We start from the raw sequence: 15,450 nt of genomic DNA, 5'->3' as shown, positions 1-15,450 counted from the left end.
GTGTGTGTGTTTGTCAGAGGAGGTTTCAAAAAAATACCTATCGCGAATGCAAAGACGGAGCCTATTTAAATAAATGAGGATGTCAAGCAAAAGAAACTTTACAGAAACTTATTTCCTCGCCTCAGAATGAAGTTTGTTAAAACGGTGCAGTCTGCCCGAAGAAACTTGCCGACGCCGTCGTTACCCGCCACCATCGCAATCAGAAAATGTCACTCCGAAAGGAAACTTTAAGCTGCAATACCGCACACAGCCACTAGTGAGGAGGGAAAGCCGACCGCCGTCTTTGCTTACCGGTGAGCTTGTTCTGGTGCAGGAACTCCATCTGGAGGCGCTGTGCGGCTCTTTGGGCCAGCAGGTACGGCGTGGACACGGCCGGGTCTCCGGTGGCGCACATGACGTCTGCGCCGCTGAACACTAGCGCCATCGTCTGGTGCACGTCGGGCGTCACCACGGCGGCACACAGAGCCTGCACACACACACACACACACACACACACACGCACATGGAACAGTGCATTTGTGATTGTGGATTGGGTGCGGATTCACATTCAAGCATGGTCACTTTATTAGGTGGGACGTCGAATTGCTTGTTAACACAAATACGTGATCGGCCAATCACAGCACAGCAATTCAATGCATCTGAGCGCGTAGTCGAGACGTTGATCAAGACGACCTCGTTCAAAGTGAGTCGCAAAAAGAGAAAATATCTCGTGAGCAGCGGCTGAGTGGAGGAAGATGGATTGTTGACTTCAGAGGTCAAAGGTCAGGATGAGCAGACTCCAACCAGTCTAGTCATTGAGAAACCACTTGAGCTCGAAAACCTCAGGTTACGACCTCAGTGCCTATCCCTGAATCAGAGGATATATGTTCGTTAGGTGCCTGTTACAAGCCCGGTGCTCCTTCTGACGTGCCGGCTGAGTGTCAAGACCACACGGAAATTCCATTTTTAACACCTCCTCTGAACTTCAAAGAAAGTGGAACTGAGTAGGGCTACTTTTGGGATGTTAAAAGATCTAGAGCCATTTTTTTATTTATTTTTGGAATAAAAAGGGGCCACTTGAAGAGTCGTGCTCTCCCTCAAAAGACACTTCTGCACAAACACATACACGTGTCATAAATCCCATGGACGGCTTCACACTGGGCTGATGAGGCTGGCTTATTTCCTCCCTTCCTTCCTTCCTTCAGAATGAAGCCAATGCGCCCGTGAACGATGATTTGTCACGACTCCTCCGACAGAAGAGAGAAACCTGAGCTGCGTCCGGCAGCAGGGTCACGTCCCGCCGCCGCCGCTGCCGCCGCCGCCGCCGACTCGCCTTTTGTGAAACTTTGCCGGCTGGAGGCGGAGCGGCGGAGCCGAGCGAGGTAAAAGACAAGTCAGACTGAGGAAGATATTCTCTCCTCTCTGGCTGTCTTTCCCCATCAGCCCAAGTCAATTGATGTGACATTGTGCGCAATGACCTGCAGCAAAGTGGATCAACAAAGGCGTCGAGTGGCAAATGGCGGAATTTCAACGAGCAACCTCTCCTTTCATCAAACTCAGGGCCGAGTCAGTAAGCTGCATCGATCTGCCACAAACAAGCCAGACCTGTCTGAGGGGCTGCGCGCGCACGCGCACGCACACACATAAAACAAATACGCAGGTTGAACACACAGACGGGCAAGGTGCCTGTCAATAGAACTTCACACCCACACACCCAGGCAAAGCCAATGAACGGATGTTTGCTCCTTTGAAAGCACGCGTGCCTTTATTTCCCACGAAAACTGAAAAACTATTTGAGTGAAAAACATTCATATGAGGGCCTCTGTTGTGAGGTGACCTGCCGTCTGGCTTTATTTATTTATTTATTTTTTTTCTAACAGGCGCGATGCAAACGCTCACGCATCGGGGAGCGTCCGATTACTGCAACAAAAAAGAAATCCCCTGCAACCTGGCCTTATTTCACACCGTCTCCACAAACGACCTTCCGTGTCACAGCAATTACTGCAGCCACTGGAGGGTTTGTGTGTGTGTGTGTGTGTGTGTGGGTCAAAGAGAGACGAAATACATGTAATGATATAAGAATGTCCTCTGACACCCCCCGCCCCTCCCAGCCCAGACTCTCTAGGTCACAGGGCCTGCAGAGACTCGGCGGAGGTCACTGGGATATGAGCTTCTAATGGGAGAGCGGGATGGAGCGGGATGGAGCGGGACGGGAGGGAGTCTAAACATCCAGACGGAATGAGCACGCTCCAGCTGGCCACAAATCACCTCGCTTCCTCTCCATAATCGCTCCGGTTGACAGCGTTTGCGTTGGTTTGCAGCCATTTCCACCACTCTGGCCGTGTGCACTTTCACTTCTTTCGGTCTCGTGCCGCCCTTTGACAAAGTTTTTGTAAAAACAGTTTGGGACATCAGCCCTCTGTGATGTCACTCAGAGCAGTGCTGTGTCAGTCTTCTGAGAACATAGCAGGAAGCAAAAGCCGCAGCCTTAAACAGAGGGCTAAATATGGACATCTGTACAGTTTTGGGCTGATTAATCACGCCTGGCTCTGAAGACCTGAAAATAGGTAGAAAATGGCACTTTTAGAATGCTCCAAAGTCTATGAGGAGACCGAGACTATTATTGTCTTTGCTGCTGCGAAGACTCTCACAGGAGTGGGTTGCATAAAGTTTTTTATTCCCCCACTGATGCTTGTGTTGGTGTAAGTAAGTGTGACATGGAAATGGAGCAGTGCGTCCGATGAGATTAGACTCACTGCCCTTGTTTATGTTAAAAATACTTTATTTACAGCGTCCTTAATGTGCTGCCTTCTGATCTCTTACTTGTTTTTGGCTCAGGCGCAACTGTTGAAAATAACTCTGCGTATAAGCCACATTCACTGGCCACTTGATTAGACATAATAATCTTTAGCTTGTTAATACAAGTAGCTAATCAGCCGAGGGCTAATGGTATTGAGCATGGGAAGACAAGTAGCTAATCAGCCAAAACATGGTAGTGACTCAAGCATATTCAGGAACGCAGACATGGAGAAGACTGTTTAACCGACTTTCAATCTGTTGAACAGCAAACAGGAAGGTCCGCTGGAACCTTCAACACATCACAACCATCTCTGGGGTTCACAGGGAATGGTAGCAAAGAAAGAAAATATCCCCTGAGCCGCAGCTTTGCAGAGGAAAATGCCTTGTTGACATGAGGGGTCAGAGGTCAGAATGGACGGACTGGTCGGAGACCACGGAAATGTATAGGCACTCACTGGCCACCGTCTTGGAAAGTGTACCTAATCAGAAGGCCAGTGAGCGTACGTGGCACATAAATAACATATGCGGATGTATAGTGAATCACAATATGTTTAATTGTTGATATGGCGCACTGATCCCTGGTTAAATCTGTTGAGTCCATTTCTAAAGACGGACCAGACAACAAACAAAACCACCCACCTTCATGCACACACAGACACACACCAACACTTGTCCACTGGCCAAATGCTTCTGAAGGAGCCACACTCTAAATCTCTGTCACACTTGCTCTCCCACACCAATCTGCAAATAAATAAATAAATAAATAAATAAAAACAACTCCCACTTTAACAGCAAATTCACACTTCCTCAGTGGCGCAGCACACATGTTCACACGTATGTCGCACTCCCACACGGAGGCGAGAGCCAGCAAAAGCTGCAATAGAACCGATCCCAGCATTTCTGTTGTGGCTCCTAATCCACTTTAGCACTTAGCTGGCTGCTGTATCTCTTCCTTGCCTCAACCCCTCACCCCACACACCCCATAATTCCCTGAGTCTCTCCCTCTACATCTTCATCCCGCTCAAAGAAACAATGCGAGGGAGTGGGGGTGAGGGGGATGGAGGAGCTGAAGAAGTGCTGACGCAGGTGGAAAGTTAGCCGTTCAGAAGCTTGGTGTTCTAGGCTTTTAGGAGGCTCTTTAAAGGAGGAAGCCAAACAAACAAGAAAGAAAAACTGGCAGTAAATGTTGAACCACAAACTGGAAAAGATGTGGCCTTTGAGTGCTGCTTGGGAGTGGTGAGATTTCCACCTTATGGGTATTTTTAGACTGACTCAGAGTGCAAGGAAATGTATTCATTTATTTATAGTGTTTGTACAGGAAATGCCTGGGGGGAAAAATTAATAACGCTAAACAAGGCCGCTGTATTCAGCAACCTGAGAGGCCAAATCTCTGTAAACTGTATCTTTGTATTGTGACAGGAAATCAGTTTACATAGACTTCTTTGATTCGTGACATTTGTTTTGAAAGTTCTACCTTGTTGAGCTCCTCTGGACCATGCAGGTCTTCCAGCAGCCTCCGGTACTTCCTCTCTCTGTACTTTCTGCGGATGAATGTGGCACGCTGTTCATCTGGAGCCCCGCTGTGGATTTCCTCCTCCAAGGGAAGATTAGCGGCCCAGAAGCCGTTGGCATTCTTGTTCCCTATCGCCAAAAAGAGCTAACGGGTTGAGGAACAGCAGGGGCAGGGTGAAAAAAGGAAAAAAAAAAAAACAGACAGAGCAGACAGAAACGTGTAAAAATCATTTTCAAAAATGTGTCCGAGGTTCGACGCTCCACTGATCAAACAGCCGAAGTGCATGCAAACAACTTTGGCGAGCTACGGTTGGCTGTCGCATTCGCTCGTACCTCCACCAGGGCGTTGCTCCAGATGCTGCTGTCCAACTTCAAGCTCCGCACTTTGGAGATGCTTGGGCCCAGGGAGCGATGCTGCCCTGCAGGACGGCCAGAAAGAAGCGTCAACAAATAGCTTCCACACACAAAACAAACTAATCAAAGGCCCCGTTCAACAGAAGGCGTGGCCTTTGGCGGCTGCGTGCTCGTAATGCGCATAAATCTCCAGTGCACGCGCACAAACACATTACACGTGTCAGAGCTGGGGGTAAACAAAACAGGCAGTTACAAGAGCGGCAGCGTTACTGCGAGCTGGTTCTCTCACTCACGGCAGACACATCCCGTCCCCTTCGCATCTCTAATTGGAAATGAAAGCGCAGAGCGAGGGGCCTTTAATTGCTAATGAATCATGAGTAATTCATTTTGTTTGTGGGCCGGCCTGTTTATTTGGTTGAATGAGAGGCTTCGGGGGTTGATTATGGCCAAAGACAGGGCATACATGCATAATACATCGGGTGCGGGGGAGAAAAAAACAGAAAAAAAAAAACACCCTCCGTGAGAATGCATGCAAATTATAGTCCAGTGTGTTACGGAGGATCATTTCAGCCTTGGATGGGGAATGGCCTCATTACTGTCTTTCCTGCTGATGTAGGGTTATTGTAAATAATAAAAATGTGGAGGTATGGCCAGACAAAAGGCCAGCTTGGCAGGGATATTACACTGGGGGGGAAAGGACAGAGAACATAGAAAATAAAGCATAGCCTAAACACAAGAAGCAGGATGATTATTATTGGGAAGGGAGTGATATCTAACAATGCTCTGGTACGTTTTCTGTACACCAGAGAGAAGAAGACATTAAAAGCAGTTGACCTGGTGATGAGCCCTGAGGAACGCCACATGAAAATGCAATGAGTTTGTCTTTACAATCAGCAGATTGCCGATAGGCCCAATATGATTGAAGACTCACATCTTCGGGGGTCACAACATTCAGCTGGTCTGACTTTACTTTTACTTTGTCAAAGGAAACACATCACTCATCTACTGTTTAATGGAGGCAACTTGTTGCATTTGCTGAGGTTGGGATTACCCATAATGCCCAGAGTTATGGTGCGCTTCCTGCATTTGACGGAGAGGACTTTGCTTCTTTGATCAGAGTTTGATTGTGTACTCACACCTCCCCCAAACAAAGCCGACTCCTTGAGCAAACAAGCCGCAGCTCGATTAAACAGAGCCGGAGTGAATGCAGCCTTAATTACCAAAAGCCGAATTTCAAAACAACGGCGGTAAACACAAACGGGATTAATGAAATTCTCAAGGACACGCCGCAAGACAAAGGCAAAGCCATACTGCCTCCTGAAACTACAAACGTAACTCGGCGCGTCCTCTCAAGGGCCGATGGTATATTTTCAGCGGCGGCGCAGGCTGAACAGCTGTAGCTGTGCTCCATTTGCCGAGCCATAAGCACCACAACACGGCCATTTCCACTTGAGTTGAAGTAATGAAGCTGAAAAGACGCAGGCATCTGTTCGAGTGGCGGGTCACACGGTGAGATCTTTCCATATAAAAATCCAGTTGCAAAGGTCTTCAGTGGAACCACCACAACAGCAGACAAAAGGGCACTCCTATTAAAGCAGCCTTCGGCAAAAACAAAAAGACAAAAAAAAATATTGTCAAAACTAAAAAAGCATTTCAGTGCCCAATTAAAATTTCCCCAGCAACAGTTCACACTGCACTTGTTCACCCCTCCTTGTACTTTGTGTGACATTTTCCCCTCCACTCAATGACGAGTCTGGGGGAGACAAAGCAGCAGCGCCACGTTCATGGGTAACCATGGTAACAGCTGACAGCAGTCGTGGCTGCATGTTCCATCCTGGTTCTGGGGAGTTTACTGCAATTACACGTGTAAAAGAGGAGTAGTTCCTTACTTCCTTCCAATCGCACCTTGGAGTCATTTCCTGTTGCCGGCCGGGCCGCACAGTGCGAGGGCAGAAGATAATAGGAAAGACAGGTGAGGATCCGGTTTTGCTGAAGGAAAGTTGGTGGGGGGTGAGGGTTTGTTTAGTTTAAGGTCGTGAAAGATCCTTTTTTTTATCTCCTCAGGGGAGGTGGGATAACATCCATCAGCCCAAAAGAAGTTGTTTGTTTTGGGCAACAAAAACCAGTGTAGTCTTTAACTGCTTCCGTGACTGAGACGCTGTCAGGGTTAAAACACATTTATGGCACATTGTACACATGGCCAGCTTTGATTGGGGGGGGGGGGGGTGTGGGGGGTGGCAAAATGGCAGAGATGTGCTCTTTGAGTGCTTCTTATCCAGTTTCTGGTAATTCCACAACACAATAAAACCAGAATATATTGACGCCTCCGCAAAGCATCCATTTAGTTAAGGAGGAGTTTCGTCATGACATTTCACGGCTTATTGTCTACCATGAGATATATCTGCCAAATGTTGCCAAAGTGGCCCCTTAATCTAAATATGTTTGTTGAGATGATGATGTGTATCCACTCATCGCATCTTTTTCCATTAGCAATGATGTGAATATACAGCGGCGGCGGCGGCTCTATGCTTAACAGAAATGGCCACGCTGGTCAATTTAAACAGGGAAAGGCTGGTGTTTTTCTTTCATCTTGTTTTTGCCACTTGAGGCATTTTGTTTTAGAGTCATTTAGTGGTATCGGCTGCGGTGAGCACCCGTTTATGGCAAACAGATAAACAGAATTTATTTTAGCTGTTGAGGGGGGAACAGTAATGATGCTTCAGCGAGAGCACTATTCTTTTTGGCTTGCAAGGTCTTTTCCACGACAAGGACGCCTCGTATTATGCTTCCTGAAAAGAAAAGTTTGAAATAACGAAATCCAATGTTTTTTGTCCAAGATTGTCTTATTTTCAGTAAAAAAAAAATATATATATACCTCAAGGTTTTTCTTTTTTAATTATCATTTTAAAAAAAGTTGACAGTGGTGGGTGAGCGCACATGGGAACATTTTCATCATTAGCCTCCTCATTACTTCCTCTTATTTCTCTTGTTCAGCATTTCTCTTTAACGTCCCTGTCAGGAGAGAGCTAATTAAAGTGGTGGAGGGCGTACTAGAGCAGGAAACTGCACCCCCGGCCAGATATCCGCCCTGATCAAGCACCACCGCCGCTTCTTTTTAATCATGTTTAGTGGGTCAAGAAGCGCTTTTGCGATCCCCCAAGTTCTCACCCCTGGTTTAATCTTTGTTGTCATTTCATCTGAGCCATCCAGCACTGCCAAATAGATTAGAGAGTCAGAGGGCGAGCGCCACAGCCCTGTAAGTGGCTTATCACCTGAGAACGTATTCCAGAGGAGCCTCTGGGTCAGCACACACACACATAAACGCCGCACACACATACGGACGCAAACAAACAACAGCCGACCACAAAAATAAAGATTAAAGGGAGCACTTAGCACCCTCCGCCCCCCACCAGAAGAAATATTCTGTGGTTATCAAAACCTCCTTCGTGCTGAAAAGTCCAGAAAGTTTCCCTTCATCCGCAAAAAAAAAAAAAAAAAAAAACATTTCTGGAGCTTTACAGCTGAAAAGAAAAAAAAAATCTATTTTTCTCACTCTCTCTCTCACACACACACACACACACACACACACACACACACACACACACACAGTCAGCCCCTTGTGACTGCAGTAGTTTTCATTTGCTAATGAAAAATGGCCTTAACGGGTCCATGCTCAGACCATTTTCAGATATTTATTTTTAAAAACTGGATTCTAATCACAGAGCTTTGACATAACCCAGTATAGTTAGCCCTCTGTTTACAGCCTCCAGCAAAAACCACAAGCTTTAGATTCCTACTACAACTGATATTTTGTTGGATCTCAGCAAAGTGTACAAAGCCTCTCAGAGGGTAGACAGAACCCATGAACGAGGAGACTCTGCCCCTTGTGAAGTCACAGAGAGCAACAAAGTGTGTGCTTCAGAAAGCACTTTGAGAAAAAGTGCAGCAAACATCATCATGTAAGGGCTGGATGTTTTCCCCTTTATTGGGGGATTGCGGACACGTCTTATTAGTTTGTAAAGTTGGCGAGGAAAAACTTGAAAACAAGATGCTGAAGTCTGCAGTTGACTGAATTCAATTTTAAAAGCACATTTTTCATGTTGCATTCCTGTGAAGACCCTTCAAATCCAAGATAATATTTAGATTTTTACCGACGTGAAGCCTTTCAATTTTGCTGCTGTAGTTTGTTTGTTTTTTCATCCATCTATAAAGTGACCAAACCACCAGTAGAAGCTTCTAGATTTCTTATCACAGAGGGATCATCAAATTGTCTAAAGCTGTTCTGACATAAAATTGGCAACTGTTGGCACCCTGGTGTGTGCGGCTGAGACTGTGTGAAGGTTGTTTTTTTTCTTTTTTCTTTCTTATTTGTATTTTTTCAGGGTGCACGGCATCACATCCAACGCTTTGGTTTTCCTTACCCGCACACTTCTTGCAGATGACCACGCCCAGGTTGACGGACGCCCACTCGGGCTGCGGCGCACGACAGTCGGCGCAGCTCCCGTTGGTCTCGTTGAACCAGATCTTCTCTGCCACTTCATAGTCGGAGAGCGTCTCGGCGATCGATTCCTGGACTGCTTCAATCCACTCCTCCTTCTCCCGCTCCGATTCGGCAGTGAAGCTGTAACAATTGATTTTTTTTTTTTTTTTTTTTTTTGCCCCAGCCCGGCCCCAACAGATGCCTCAACATTATTGATTTAATTGGAAGGAGCAATTAAATAGCAGAGTATAGCTTGGCAAGGTTATGGTGCAATGTTATGCGGTATTTTTAGGAAAGGGTCGCTTCGCTGTGTGTGGATCGGTGGCAGAAATAGATTCTGTGAAATTGATAAGGGGAGCAGTGGGTGGTGGGAAGGGGGACCATGCAGGTAAATCGATCAGTTTCCACTCGCTCTCTTTAGAAATCAATAAAATGTTAATTCGGGAGATTTATTTTCGGGTATCATTGCTCAATTAGCGTCACGTAAGCTGAGAAACGGTTGATGAAAAATGCTCCAAAGCTTATTTTTTTATTTTTTGTGTAAAAGAAAGAGTTTTACAGCTTGAAAACCCGATAACGAAACAATTTGAAACACCCCCCTTCCACTGGGATTCACATCAACAAACAAACTGTCAGTGGATAATGGTAGAATAAACCTTGCTGGCGTGATGCCGACCTGCTGATAGGAGCGCAAAATATATATTTCAATCTGAAACGGTAGATCAATAATGTGCTGCCAAAACGTGGGTTATTTGCAAGAGATGATCCTCATTAGCGGCAAACACTGCATCGCAAACTCAATTTGTTTATGTGCACAGGTTAAACGGGCAAGTGTACAAGCCTGTCAGCCTTTATCACTCACTATGTTTAAATACTCAGCAACATAACTTTATATTTGGTGATGGCGAGCAAACTTCAGCAGCCTGAATGAACAACATCACTCTTGCTGCAAAACACCATCCGAGTGGCGGAAAGTGGGATTTTGAAGCCGTGGGCTCGAGTTATGGGTTGGGTTGAGTTGAGTTACTAGGCCAATACCGTCAGCGCAACTGCAAAGGCGAAACAGACTCAGAGCATCAGACTTCAGAAAATGTTTTTGCCTTCTCGTGTCTAAAAGTCAGAGATGATTCTCAGTCATTGATCCTGCTTCAGGATAATAATCTGTCCCGTCGAGGCAGAAGTCCGGTCCAAGTTCCACTCTGACGACTCCTGAGACTGGGGCCAGTTTGGGAAGAGGGCTTCAGAGAGCAGCTTCTGGCTTAGTGGACTGTCAGATGCTTTCACACGCAAAGACTCATAATCTCAGACTGTCAGAGTCAATACAATAATAAACAACAAAAATATTTTTTTTATTAGGCACCTAAAAGGTTCTGTAGCCATAACAGGTGAATTTAATTTGACCTTCTCTGAACTTGTGAATGCGCATGTTCAACTGTTCAATGCTTCAGTTGTTCATGCGTGGCATGCTGCTCTCTACAAGGTGATTAACAGCAAACATCACAAACGTGAGAGTCTGATCCACTAATCCGTCAATTAAAGTTCTGGTTCATCGACAGGTTGTATTGAAACAGTCCTCTTCACCAAGCTGCTTGGCTTTCAACATAGAGAGAACACGATGGGACCTTGCACCACTATAGAGTCAATGTCTTTCTTATTTTCCATAAAGTTCACCCAAAAGTCAAATATGCAGAACTTTTTGTGAATAGTTTAATTTATGAGTGAATCCAACCTCTGCTGAAGACAAACCCCCGGTTCAAACACAACCACATTTCAAATCAAATAAATGAATAAACTAAACACATTACTCTGCATTCACAACAAGCAACAGGTTTGGTTTTTTTTGTATTACTAAAAGTTAGAAAGAATCCAAAGAGCAATACAACAAATATAGGTCAAATGCACATTTCTTTCAGTGCGCCCCCTCACTTTGATAGCTCCTTAATGGGGCCTCCCAGAGGACAGGCGTGCACCTACCTCTCCATCTAACAAATGTCTTACTCGCTGCTTTTAAGTATACAGGTCTTAACCACACACACATGCACACACACACGCATGCACACACACACACACACACACACACACACACACACACACGAAGAGTGACGGAATATGTCAATTACTGCCTAACAAGCACTTAAAGACAGCGAGCAGACGGCATCGGCTGGCACAAGCATTTTGAAGAAGTGGCTGATAACGGGGAGAGCACCTCGAAAAATGAGAAAAGAGGCGGGGGGTGAAAAAAAGAAGCTGAATGTATGATAAGTGTGCATAACGAGCTTAAGAGAGTGGGAAGATGAGAGGGAGAGTGACAGCAAGAGCGGCACACATCGACAAAAGCGAGCATGAAATAAAGGGAGCACTTAGAAAGGAGAAACCTGACGCACTACGGAGGGGGGAGGAGACAGCGGGGGGGTTTCGGGGAGTTTGGGGGGGGGGGGGGTCTGACTGCCTGCAGCAGAGGAGGTGAACCGGGTCAGCCTCGCCCAGGTGAGCTAGCAAGGATCGATAGGCTGGGGAGGGGGTCAGGCGACCAGACTGAGGATTGCCATATTGCCAGTCCGGAAATGTACCAAGGAGTCTGATCAGATGTTCTCTCAGCCACGTGAAGGAGTTGGTAACAGGGTGAGGCAATACTTAGCGCTCACTCAAGCTCAACCCAAAGACAGTCTAGGAAATCTCCAGTGTTATTCGTCGCTGTGCTTTATTTGTGGAAATGTCAACCCGTTCTGATGAGACTGCCCATATCACATCATCCACCCTGCATCTGTCATTTCCAACTAAACCCTCACTGTAATTCCGTCTAATTCTCCCTCAACAGACAACAACTGGTCACGGCTGAAAAAAAAAAAAAATCTTCAAGAGCGGCAGCATCTCCAAATGTTTGTGTCACAAACTAGTAAGTATTTGACCCACAAAAACAGTTTAGGTAAAGTTTCTTTTTTCAGAGAACAAAGGGCCAATTCCAATTCCTCCCTTAACTCCTCAATCTCGACCCTCGCCCTTAACCCTCAATCTTTGGCCCTCAATCTTGGCCCTCAAAAATAAGTGTAAGGGCTTAGAAATGGGACACCCCTTAAGTGCAGTTACGTCTTCAGACTGTGGGGGGCGGCCTTACGCCAAAGCTACGTCCAGTCTGTCAAGAAGACGACAACGACGAAGAAGAAGGAGAAAAAGAAAAAGACGGCGGAAAAGGAAGAAGTCCTCCTTCGCTACACAACGAGGTATACAAGTAACGTGAAGCCGGGACCGCCGGTCCGGTTGACAAACCTCGTAAAGTAAAAAAAAAAAAAATGTTACGCAACAACGATGTCAATAATCCATAAAAAAGTCTTAAACTAAGACAATAAAATGGTTTGGTAATATTTATATCTTTATTAACTAAGAAAATACTTCCATTTGTAGCTCGCTTTTACATCGCGATCTTTTTCGAAGATGTCCTGGCGAAAATACGCAATGCCTTCTGGGTAGCCCTTACTGCCAAGGGTGGTGCCGGAGAATCTCAATATTGAGGGCGATACAGCCCTTAAACTCCTCCCTCAACTTGACGTTCTTAGAATCGGGACAGCACTTGCATCTCGCGGGAGCGCGCATTTTTGAGATTGAGGGTTGAGATTGAGGGTTAAGGGAGGAATTGGAATTCACCCAAAGTCCCCCAACAGATCAGGAACTATGTGACCTATGCACATTAGCTGGCTGTGTTGGTCACAGACAAAAAGCAGAAATGCATAATAAAGGTTCAAGTCCCACTGACAAATCTGTCCTCCACATTTGACCAGTGAGCAGGAATCATTCTCACCCCCCACCAGAATTGACAATTTGAACCACTTTAACAGTCCTATGTACGACCCAGCCGGGGATGGAACCCACAACCTCGGTCAGTCTCAGGGCGGACCACTGAACTGGTGCTACATAGTGTACAGACGATGGGCAGAAGTATACAAACACCGTCGACAAGCCCTAAAGTATGATGTATGACTTTCCAGCGTGACTTTCTTCACTTCACTTCTGAGCCGGGCATTTATCTGCAGCTTTTCTGATCAAGAGTGTAAAGTGTTTTTCACGCCTCCAAAGGTCAGCGTCTTTGTTTACGGACGTCCCCTCGCCTCTCCGCCCGACTGTCAGCGCGTCCACTTGTAAAAAGACGGCGCTTGGTGCGAACCGCGGCAGCGGCGGCGCCGGCGGCGGCTCTGTCCACTTAATGGCAGCAAAACAATGGAAAAGCCAGAGTGAGTCTGCACAGCCTTAAGTGATTAGACGAGTTTCCCGCTAATCCCCCACCTTGAGCAGGTGGGAGGGGAACACTCCCGGGGGCCGACAATCGATCCCACAACAAAACACACACAAACGCACACATGCACGCCTTCCGGCAACCGCATCATCAAAACCATTCGGAGACTCATTTTTATTCTCTCTCTCTCTCTCTCTCTCTCTCTCTCTCTCTCCCTCTCTCTCTCTCTGCACAAAATAGCAATTACTGGCGGCGCGCTAACGAAGCCGCCAAACGATGGGACCATTAATGGAGCTGACACAAACAGATCGATTGGACATCCAGCGGACAGGTAGGGGAGTGGGCGGGCTGTCTGCACGGAAAAAAAAAGGAGAAAATGAGTTAAAAGAAAAGAAAAAGTGAACAAGTGCGCAGAAACAAACAAGCGACGCCTTGGCCAGCCGCCCGTGACGGCTGCATTCTAAACGGGCCATTACAACACAAACAAGAGGCGCGCTCATTGATTGGAGGCCTCTGGGGGACTGTAGCCACCTGACAGGCTTTGCGTCCTGTAGGTTTACCTGCACGCGGCTCTCCAGGGAGCCTCCTCTTTTTCAGCCTTCTGATTTATTTCATTATTTGTTTGAAATCACAGGATCAATATGGGTGCGCTTGAACGTGGCCCTGTTCCAGCGTAGCACGTAGCATCAAGCTAATTAATGTGTGGAGCAGTGTGGAATCCAGACACGGGTGAAATCAGGATTAGTTTTAAATATATATATTTTTGAAGCCTTCACTAAACTTTTAAATGGCCTTTAAATGTTAGCCTGGGAGTGTTAACAGTCATGTTATGTAATTATCATCATTTCATTTCAATGAAGCCAAATTAAGAATCAACACTTCAGATGCTTATTTTGAGAATAAACCACTAACCATTTTGATGAAAAATAATCTAATCATATATACTTAAAATCATATGGACTTTTAGCATTATTATCAGTATCACCTGTTAACCCATCTGATTAATGAGTATATCTGAATAATATTATTTTCATATCTTTTTTTTTTTAATTTTAGTGGAACTTCCTGCTTCATCTTCCTGGCTTAATTTATGGTTTACGGACCTTTAACAGGTTATGAAGGAAACAACCAGGTGGTTTTATTGGGAGGACTCAACTAGAGGGTGGAACCAACTTTCAAAATTAATTATTAGTTCCCTTCTTTTCTCCTTTTTATGTCTTGATAAAAAAAAAAACAGACATCAGGTTTCAGTTCAGTAACAACAACTAGATTCAAGACAGTTTGCTGGTGGGAAAGGCACCAGTGGTAATTAAGTCATTCAAAGGATTATTGAATTTGTCATTTTAAATGGAATCTCAGTGTGAACGCTGTAATAAAAAAAAAAAAAAGTGAGGCTGATCTGACACGACTTCCCGAAGACTCTCCATCAAGCTGGCAATGGCACTGTGAGACTCTTAATACCTGACTTCAGCAAAGACACGCGTCCTTGTCTTTTAGCCGCCGGTTTTTTCACGAGATGTCATGAGCGAGATTGGAACACAGGGAGAGCCGACACGGAGTGACCGGTGAGGGCACTCCTTTCAACCGCAGTATATGCGACCATGAAAAAATGAATTTGTCATTCATCAAAAACGTGTTTTTTGCTACCGTGGACACTTGTTGAGCTCTTGAGCACAGTCAATATTCCAGCAGAGCACCCGCACCCCCCTTCATCTATTAGATTATAGCGTGCAGTATTTGAGTATGCAGTTTGTCCGGAGCCGAGTCGCTGATGCACACCGCAGGTCGACGGCCTACCAGAAGTTCTTGAAGGGCGTGTTGACGTCGAAGCTCCGGCGGTCCGTGTCTCTGATGTTGGCGGCGGTCAGCTCCACTTCGGCGATGGCCAGGCCCGCTTTATAATCCTGGGAGGAGCAGAGCAGAGGCACGGAGAATCATTTGTAACGCGCATTAATGGCACGGTTGTAACCGGAGCACCACTTTAAGTCATTGATAATTACAGGCCTGTTTTTCCGCGGCGCTGGATTAGGAGATCAATCCACTCATGTCGGTGCATTAAGTGAGAGCGCACTTTACAAAGCCGACACGCCAGACGCAA

General features: G+C 46.1%; 1 protein-coding gene across 2 annotated transcripts in view; it reads right to left on the bottom strand.

Moving 5' to 3' along the window:
- Positions 1 to 15,450, bottom strand: part of arap2 (ArfGAP with RhoGAP domain, ankyrin repeat and PH domain 2) — a 106,639-nt gene that overhangs the window by 54,489 nt on the left and 36,700 nt on the right. For both annotated transcript variants that reach the window (XM_076050667.1, XM_076050669.1), the window contains exons 10-14: positions 15,150 to 15,256; positions 9,066 to 9,265; positions 4,624 to 4,709; positions 4,253 to 4,435; positions 292 to 466 (exon numbers count right to left, since the gene is read on the bottom strand). In XM_076050667.1, coding sequence (XP_075906782.1) covers positions 292 to 466; positions 4,253 to 4,435; positions 4,624 to 4,709; positions 9,066 to 9,265; positions 15,150 to 15,256 — 751 coding nt within the window. The remainder of the gene's footprint in view (positions 1 to 291; positions 467 to 4,252; positions 4,436 to 4,623; positions 4,710 to 9,065; positions 9,266 to 15,149; positions 15,257 to 15,450) is intronic.

The sequence above is a fragment of the Nelusetta ayraudi genome, unplaced genomic scaffold (assembly GCF_046127955.1).
Source record: "Nelusetta ayraudi isolate G7.1 ecotype Tasmania unplaced genomic scaffold, CSIRO-AGI_Nayr_v1 ptg000128l, whole genome shotgun sequence".
NCBI lineage: Eukaryota > Metazoa > Chordata > Actinopteri > Tetraodontiformes > Monacanthidae > Nelusetta > Nelusetta ayraudi.
The sequence above is the reverse complement of the archived record's forward strand: the minus strand, read 5'-3'. Positions and strand labels throughout refer to the sequence as shown.